Below are 9,562 nucleotides of genomic sequence, written 5' to 3' on the forward strand. Positions count from 1 at the left end.
AAGATGGATTTCGATTGGTCAGACCAGCGTTTAATAGACCTTAGACCGGTTACTTCCTATTTGAGTTTCTGCCTATAGGAAGGGGGGAGCAAAATGGAATTGTAGTCTGATTTGCCGAAGGGGGAGGGCCTTGTCGTAGGCATTCCGGAAGAGAGAATAGCAGTGGTCGAGTGTTTTACCAGCACGAGTACTACAGTCAATGTGTTGGTAGAACTTCCATAGTGTTTTCCTCAACAACAAAAATGTAAAATCCCCAGTGACAATAAATGCAGCCTCATGATATGTGGTTTCCACTTTACATAAAGTCCAGTGAAGTTCTTTGAGGGCCGTCGTGGTATTGGCTTGAGGGGCAATAGATACGGAAGTGATGATGACAGAAGATAATTCTCAAGGGAGGTAATGCGGTCAGATGTGAAGGTGAAGTATTCTAGGTCGGGTGACCAAAAGGACTTGAGTTCCTGTATGTTATCACAATCACACCACACCGTTAATCATGAAACATAGACCCCGGCCCTTCTTCCCAGAGAGATATTTAGTCCTGTCTGCGCGATGAACTTAGAGCCCAACTGGCTGTACAGAGTCAGACAGTATATCCCGAGAGCGCCATGTTTCCGTGAGACAGAGTACGTTACATTCCCTGATGACTGAACATTAGCGAGTAATATACTCATATTACTTGGAAGCGGTTGGTAGTGTGCGCGCCTCCTGAGTCAGAATAGAAATCCACTTGGAATACCTCTTCTCCGCAGGCGGTGTTTTGAATTAGCCTAGAATCAGTTCAATCAAAAATACTGCAAAGTTGCCTAGGAACTAGAAGCACGGCTGCCCTATCTGTCGGTGACATTTTTCAGAGAACATGTTTCCACATTGCTTCCAGATGCTGGAACTCAGTAGTGAGTGTTGCAACCAAGAACAGACCATTTTTAGGCGCTTCAGCAACCTGCAGTCCTGTTCAGTGAGCTAGTGTGGCCTACAACTTCACAGCTGAGCCGTTGTTGCACCTAGATGTTTCCACTCCACAATAAAAGCATTTAAAGTTGACAGGGGCAGCTCTAGCAGGGCAGAAATTTGACCCAATGACTTGTTAGAAAGGTGGCAACCTATGACGGTGCCACGTTGAAAGTCACAGAGAGCTTCAGTAAGGCCATTCCACTGCCAATGTTTATTTATGGAGATTGCATGGCTGTGTGCTTGATTTTATATACCTGTCAGCAACGGGTATGGATGAATCCACAAATTTGAATGGGTGTCCACACACTATATATAAACTATTTGCCCATTGTATGCAGTGACTTTTTGGACTAATGCCAAATCATTAAATAGATAGGTGCTCAAAGTTGATCCATTTTGCATACCCCACCACACCATGAGACATCCCTGTAGTTATCACTGAAAAATATAAATGTATATCGTTTAGAAGCTTTCTGGAAAAACATTTAATAAAAATTCTTTAACCTTTATATCTAAAAACACTTTAAAAAAAACTTTTGCATGTTGTAGCTTAGACCCTACTCAACAGTTTATTTGTGGTGTCTGCCATCAGTCTAGACAACATGCTCATGAAATCGCCTAAAAGCCTATTTATGCTTGCTCCGGAGATGAGTCACCGGAGGTTAAATCGAGCTCCGTACATCGCTGTGTGCTTCCCAAATTTTATAACAAAGCGGAGGGCTCCGTATAGCTCCGCATTTACATGCTTGGTTGACAGAAGGTGGGGGTGGGAGGTCCTGTATCAACAAAAACTCACTTCATTGACAACTGCGTTCCCAAAGTAAACAGGCTATTTTTCAGGACCAGAAAATAGAATATGCATATACAGTGCCTTGCGAAAGTATTCGGCCCCCTTGAACTTTGCGACCTTTTGCCACATTTCAGGCTTCAAACAAAAAGAGATAAAACTGTATTTTTTTGTGAAGAATCAACAACAAGTGGGACACAATCATGAAGTGGAACGACATTTATTGGATATTTCAAACTTTTTTAACAAATCAAAAACTGAAAAATTGGGCATGCAAAATTATTCAGCCCCCTTAAGTTAATACTTTGTAGCGCCACCTTTTGCTGCAATTACAGCTGTAAGTCGCTTGGGGTATGTCTCTATCAGTTTTGCACATCGAGAGACTGACATTTTTTCCCATTCCTCCTTGCAAAACAGCTCGAGCTCAGTGAGGTTGGATGGAGAGCATTTGTGAACAGCAGTTTTCAGTTCTTTCCACAGATTCTCGATTGGATTCAGGTCTGGACTTTGACTTGGCCATTCTAACACCTGGATATGTTTATTTTTGAACCATTCCATTGTAGATTTTGCTTTATGTTTTGAATCATTGTCTTGTTGGAAGACAAATCTCCGTCCCAGTCTCAGGTCTTTTGCAGACTCCATCAGGTTTTCTTCCAGAATGGTCCTGTATTTGGCTCCATCCATCTTCCCATCAATTTTAACCATCTTCCCTGTCCCTGCTGAAGAAAAGCAGGCCCAACCCATGATGCTGCCACCATGTTTGACAGTGGGCATGGTGTGTTCAGGGTGATGAGCTGTGTTGCTTTTACGCCAAACGTTATGTTTGCATTGTTGCCAAAAAGTTCAATTTTGGTTTCATCTGACCAGAGCACCTTCTTCCACATGTTTGGTGTGTCTCCCAGGTGGCTTGTGGGCAAACTTTAAATGACACTTTTTATGGATATCTTTAAGAACTGACTTTCTTCTTGCCACTCTTCCATAAAGGCCAGATTTGTGCAATATACGACTGATTGTTGTCCTATGGACAGAGTCTCCCACCTCAGCTGTAGATCTCTGCAGTTCATCCAGAGTGATCATGGGCCTCTTGGCTGCATCTCTGATCAGTCTTCTCCTTGTATGAGCTGAAAGTTTAGAGGGACGGCCAGGTCTTGGTAGATTTGCAGTGGTCTGATACTCCTTCCATTTCAATATTATCGCTTGCACAGTGCTCCTTGGGATGTTTAAAGCTTGGGAAATATTTTTGTATCCAAATCCGGCTTTAAACTTCTTCACAACAGTGGGCCTGCCTGGTGTGTTCCTTGTTCTTCATGATGCTCTCTGCGCTTTTAACGGACCTCTGAGACTATCACAGTGCAGGTGCATTTATACGGAGACTTGATTACACACAGGTGGATTGTATTTATCATCATTAGATCATTCAGAGATCCTCACTGAACTTCTGGAGAGAGTTTGCTGCACTGAAAGTAAAGGGGCTGAATAATTTTGCACGCCCAATTTTTCAGTTTTTGATTTGTTAAAAAAGTTTGAAATATCCAATAAATGTCGTTCCACTTCATGATTGTGTCCCACTTGTTGATTCTTCACAAAAAAATACAGTTTTATATCTTTATGTTTGAAGCCTGAAATGTGACAAAAGGTCGCAAAGTTCAAGGGGGCCGAATACTTTCGCAAGGCACTGTAATTGACAGCTTAGGATAGAAAACACTCAAAAGTTTCCAAAACTGTAAATATAGTCTGTGAGTATAACAGAACTGATATTGCAGGCAAAAGAATGAGAAAAATCCAATCAGGAACACAGCGGTTTCTAAATAAGAGTCCCTTCCTATGCTTCCCTATTGAGCAGTGAATGGGATATCAACGAGATTCCTTTTTCTATGGCTTCCTTGATGTGTCTAGTATCACAAGACATAGTTTCAGGCTTTTATTTTGAAAAATGAGCCTGAGCGACAACATTGTGTCAGTGTCCACCTGATGGCTCTTTGTGTATTTCTCGCGCAAAAGACAGAGGTAGCCATTTTTCCACCCGGTCTTACTGAAAAAAGCTCTGTCCCGGTTTATATATTATTGAATAGATATTTGAAAAACACCTTGAGGATTGATTATAAACAACGTTTGCCATGTTTCTGTCGATATTATGGAACTAATTTGGACTATTTCGGCGTTGTCGTGACCGCAATTTCCGTTCGTTTTCTCAACCAAACGTGAAGAACTAACGGAGCTAGTGGCTACAAAAATATTTTTTTCTGGAAAAAAGGAACATTTGCTATCTAACTGGGAGTCTCGTGAGTGAAAACATCTGAAGCTCATCAAAGGTAAACAATTTAATTTGATTGCTTTTCTGATTCGTGACCAGATTGCCTGCTGCTAGCTAGGCATAATGCTATGCTAGGCTATCGATAAACTTACACAAATGCTTGTCTTGCTTTGGCTGTAAAGCATATTTTCAAAATCTGAGATGACAGGGTGATTAACAAAAGGCTAAGCTGTGTTTGAATATATTTCACTTTTGATTTCATGAATAGGAATATTTTCTTGTAAGATTTTTTGTCCGTTGCGTTATGCTACTTAGTGTCAGTTGATGACAATTTTCCCGGATCCGGGATGGGTAGTTACAAGAGGTTTTAATTAACTAGGCAAGTCAGTTAAGAACACATTGTTATTTTCAATGACGGCCGAGGAACGGTGGGTTAACTGCCTCGTTCAGGGGCGGAACGACAGATTTTCACATTGTCAGCTCGGGGGATCCAATCTTGCAACCTTACAGGTAACTAGTCCAACGCATTAACGACCTGCCTCTCTCTCGTTGCACTCCACATGGAGACTGCCTGTTACGCAAATGCAGTAAGCCAAGGGAAGTTGCTAGCTAGCATTAAACTTATCTTATAAAAAACAATCAATCATAATCACTAGTTAACTACACATGGTTGATGATATTACTAGATATTATCTAGCGTGTCCTGTGTTGCATATAATTTGACTGAGCATACAAGTATCTAAGTATCTGACTGAGCGGTGGTAGGCAGAAGCAGGCGCGAAAACATTCATTCAAACAGCACTTTCGTGCATTTTGCCAGCAGCTCTTCAATGTGTGTCAAGCATTGCGCTGTTTATGACTTCAAGCCTATCAACTCCCGAGATGAGGCTGGTGTAACCGAAGTGAAATGGCTAGCTAGTTAGCATGCGCTAATAGCGTTTCAAACGTCACTCGCTCTGAGCCTTCTAGTAGTTGTTCCCCTTGCTCTGCATGGGTAACGCTGCTTCGAGGGTGGCTGTTGTCGCTGTGTTGCTGGTTCGAGCCCAGGGAGGAGTGAGGAGAGGGACGGAAGCTATACTGTTACACTGGCAATACTAAAATGCCTATAAGAACATCTAATTGTCAAAGGTTAATGAAATACAAATGGTGTAGAGGGAAATAGTCCTATAATTCCTATAATAATTACAACCTAAAACTTCTTACCTGGGAATATTGAAGACTCATGTTAAAAGGAACCACCAGCTTTCATATGTTCTCATGTTCTGAGCAAGGAACTGAAACGTTAGCTTTCTTACAAAGCACATACTGCACTTTTACCTTCTTCTCCAACACTTTGTTTTTGCATTATTTAAACCAAATTGAACATGTTTCATTATTTATTTGAGGCTAAGTTGATTTTATTGATGTATTATATTAAGTTAAAATAAGTGTTCATTCAGTATTGTTGTAATTGTAATTTATTACAAAAAAATATATATATAAAAAATAAATAAATAAAAATATAAATAAATAAATAAATAAATAAATAAATAGGCCGATTAATCGGAATCTGCTTTTTTGGTCCTCCAATAAATCGGTATCGGCGTTGAGAAATCATAAATCGGTCGACCTCTATTCCGTACATCACATTTTCTAGTCCTTCTTGCTTGTAATCTGGCCATCCAGAATCACAACACACTGACTTCTGCCCCAAGGAAGCAAGCACATCGTTTTTGTGACATTGTCAGCTAACCCATCTATGTGATTGTATACAAATTTAAGCAAGGTTTGAAATGATTATGTTTTAGTCAAATATTCTGTCTTGGCTTCTTGCAGGTCAATTTGAAGTCTACAAAGTATTTCTAATTATGTTCCGGCCCCCTGACTATCGACTTAAGAAAAAAATAATGCCCACAGCTGAATCTAGTTGCTGATCCCTGCTCTAAATATAAGTTATGAAGTCGCAACAAGGCCGACTTCAAATGCCGTTATCAGCGAATACAATGCTGCGCCTGGATTCATCAGCTCTGAATGGACAGCACCTCAAATGTAGAGCCAAAGCTCATATGAAAACGGTATAGTCGGCAGAGCTCTGTGGTGCTGAATGGAAAGCGCCTCCGTCTGGTATTCTCTGTAGTCATCCCATGTTATTGTTTGAAAACAATTTAACCGTTTGTTGACCAGTTAATATGAGGGTTGGTTAGTCGGCAGAAAAACTGACCGGAATGTGCATCCTTAGTTCGTAACATGATCTGGATAACGATTGAGGTAAAAAAGAAAATGGCCAGAACATTCCATATTACCGCAGAAATGGACTCAACACAAATGCCCGGCCATCCTGTCTTCAGCCAGCTGTGTTTACCACACACCAACAACAAAAAAGTTTTGGGGTAATGAGGGTTATTTTATTTCCGTGACTGTCTTCATTCACAACTGTCAGTTAAACAGTTATATGGTAATTGTGCCAACCCTCTCTCTAGGAAATGGCTTCAAAACACAATTTATTATTAACAATGGCGTGTATTTCAGGTTAGGCTGATGATATGGCTTCTGCCTGCAACTGATAAGTGTGGGGACACCAGTTACGATACTACAGTTATGATACAATGTAATATAGCCTAGCTACAGCTTGCTAAACCATTTTGACAGCAAAGTGGAGACACCAGTTATTATACAACACCAGTCTAGCATTGTACTACGCATTCAATAGCAGTCTAAAGTTTTTCTAAGCATTTTAACAGAGCGAGATCTGGTATTGCTATAGCAAAGTATTGTGGGACACCAGTTACAACAACACTATAAAGCAATCCTTGGCATTCTAACAGCTGCAAAGAAGAAGTATATTTGTCCTGTAACAACTATCCAGAGGCTTGATTCATGAACTATCTTTTTATACTTGAACATCGCTTTCATTGATCCTGCTTCCTCAATGACCTTTAGTGTCTTCACATAGACAGTGGTGAAATTACAGCACAAATAATGACCCAATAGCCTGGAACACGACTAGACCTCAAGTTCAAATTAAACTTTATTGTTCCTGAAGGAAATTGGATTTACAGAAAGAAAGGCAGATGAAACAAGAAACATATTCCATCATACGGCAGGTAGCCTAGCAGTTAAAGTTTTGGGCCGGTAACCGAAAGGTTGTTGGTTCAAATCCCCGAACAGACTAGGTGAAAAATCTGTCCATGTGCACTTGAGTAAGGCATTAACCCCAACTGCTCCTGTAAGTCGCCCTAGATAAGACACACATTTTAAAATGTTATGACCAGGAAGGAATGGCAAAGACAACATGGGAGACCAGTACAAGCCACCACCACGCTAACAAAATTAATGACCAGTGTGTACTGTCCAGACATGGACAGTAGGGGATGCACCATAATCATCCGCAGAAATGCATTGCCAAATGTCAGTTAAGATAGGCAGACACTGTCTGCTTGCTACAGTGAATTATAGCTAGTGTAGCTGCTTCCCTATGATGGAATGCAACAATGTAGCGAGCTAGCTACATTATTGGCATGTCTGCTTCTGATCAAAGATCACACACAGAAACATACAGACAACACACACGCGCGCGCATGCATGCATGCAGACACACTACCCACCCACACGATACTCACAATCAAGGTGTTTCTTCTTGGGACCGCTGACTTCGTGCGTCGAGGCCTTGCACACGGCTTTGCTAATAGCCGACCCGGTCATGCTGTGCTGTGCCGCGGCGATCCGATCCGTTATAGACTGTCCTGACATTGTGTTTCAATGTTTCGCTACAAACCCCACAATAATTAGCTAGATGATCAACACACACACGGTCCAATGATTGGATATTAGCTGACGCACGTAACACCAGTGACGGCAAGTGTGTGACGGTTTCAGGCCACGTCAATCGGTTCCTTGACAACAACAAAAAAGTGTTATGACGTCTAGTCTATTGTCGTTGAAAAATGTATTTGTTGCAATATGTGTGTTAGCTAGCTAACGTTACCTAGCTAACGTTACCGAAGGTAGTTCAAATCCAGCGCACAATAATAATTTTAAACTAGCTTTATCTGCCCCGGTCCTCTTGAAATGGCAGATCAGTGTGCAGTTAAATAACTATATAATTAGCAAGGTATATATTCTGTATAATAAAACAACTAGCTAACAAATATGGGCTAGCTTGTGTTAACTTATATTTCCGTTGGAGCATTCGATCCAGGAAAGAGTCCCACTGTGCAAATTGTAAACATTAATGTTTGCTCGATGGCTACAAATAAACATAACTAGCTTACGAGCAGCCTAGATTCCAACGTTCAATTAGCGAGACAAAGCACAGTCCACTGCCTGGCGAGCTACCTATGTGCCCGGAATTCAAATCACAGTTCAGCTAAGTTAGCTAGCTCGCTATTAACAGTTATCTAGCTATCTAACTTTAGTTAACACCAAATCCTTCTTCCGAGTTCTTGACTTCAACTTCCACTAACGTTTTGTGTGTTTGGGCTACATTGAACAGAGCAGTCCCTTGGTTTCGAGCGACACATAAAACGAGGAAGGGGAACCAACATTAAACTGCCAAACTTGCCAATTTGTCTTGAGCTTCAGACTTGACCAGGACGAAACCAAGAGAGACAAAACAGAAGACGGCTGGCTAGCTTTCCTACTAACACTACTGCTAAAAGCTAGCTATCTGACGGGTTCGGGGTTCTTACTCAACTCGCGTCCTTCGAGTTTCGTGCCAGGAGTGAAACACTCCTTTGTTTTACGTAATTAGTCTGATATATCCATAAAATTCGATCCAATTTCCTTTCAAACCCCAAATCTCAATAACGTTTACCGATGGGACTTGACAGCCAATTCACATCGTCTGCTTTTTCGTTATTCCAGTTATTTGATGTGTAGTTGCTGTTGCTTGGCTTCTCTCTCTGCCTATGTCCGGCAGACAAAATGGCAGTTTAGGAATCAGCTGATCTGAGAAATAGTTGATTGGATGGGACTTTTAGAGTGGGCGAATTCATTTTGCTTGGCCCGGTGCCCCAGCTGCTGAGAGGCCTTTACACGTTCTAGAAGCCTAATTCCATTGGTCCTTGAAAGGGATCTCCAGATAACCGGGGAACCGGGCCATGCAAAACGAACTCAACCAAATGTGTCTGAAATTTAAGGTGGAAATGTGGCGATAGTTGTGGAATGTCTGAGACCAATACAGAAATTACCAAATCAAAATCTGACTTTCATTCGAGGTATTATATGCGCTGTAAATATCATTTTTGCATAGTCATCTTTACAAATTAAAGTCTAAATTATTTCTCAGAGTGTGTCCTTGAGTGACCTTTGAGCTCTAAATGTGGCACATCTGATGCTTTAAAATCGTGAGAAACATTTGCATTTTTATCAGCCTGCCTGAAACGTGCCATCTGTAAAAGCATTCAGTTACCCAAAACCCTGACAAACTTTTACTGATGCACAATTGAGAGCATCCTATCGGGCTGTATCAGAGCCTGGTTCAGGGAACTGCTCCGCCCTCAAACGCGAAGGGGTGGTGCGGTATGCACAACGCATCACCAGGGACAAACTACCTGCCCTCCATGACACCTACAGCACAGTCACAGGAAGGC

General features: G+C 41.4%; 1 protein-coding gene across 12 annotated transcripts in view; it reads right to left on the bottom strand.

Annotated features, from left to right (window-relative positions):
• Positions 1-8,897, bottom strand: part of LOC139378800 (phosphatidylinositol-binding clathrin assembly protein) — a 50,565-nt gene extending 41,668 nt beyond the window's left edge. For 6 of the 12 annotated variants that reach the window (XM_071121312.1, XM_071121311.1, XM_071121318.1 and 3 more), the window contains exon 1: positions 7,592-7,957. In XM_071121312.1, the coding sequence (XP_070977413.1) occupies positions 7,592-7,721 (130 nt within the window). In that variant the 5' untranslated portion in view covers positions 7,722-7,957. Of the gene's footprint in view, positions 1-7,591 lie in introns of all 12 variants that reach the window. The other 6 variants (XR_011628331.1, XM_071121310.1, XM_071121309.1 and 3 more) reach the window with 4 other exon arrangements.
• Between the last annotated feature and the right edge of the window lie 665 nt (positions 8,898-9,562).

The sequence above is a fragment of the Oncorhynchus clarkii genome, chromosome 21 (genome assembly GCF_045791955.1).
Source record: "Oncorhynchus clarkii lewisi isolate Uvic-CL-2024 chromosome 21, UVic_Ocla_1.0, whole genome shotgun sequence".
NCBI lineage: Eukaryota > Metazoa > Chordata > Actinopteri > Salmoniformes > Salmonidae > Oncorhynchus > Oncorhynchus clarkii.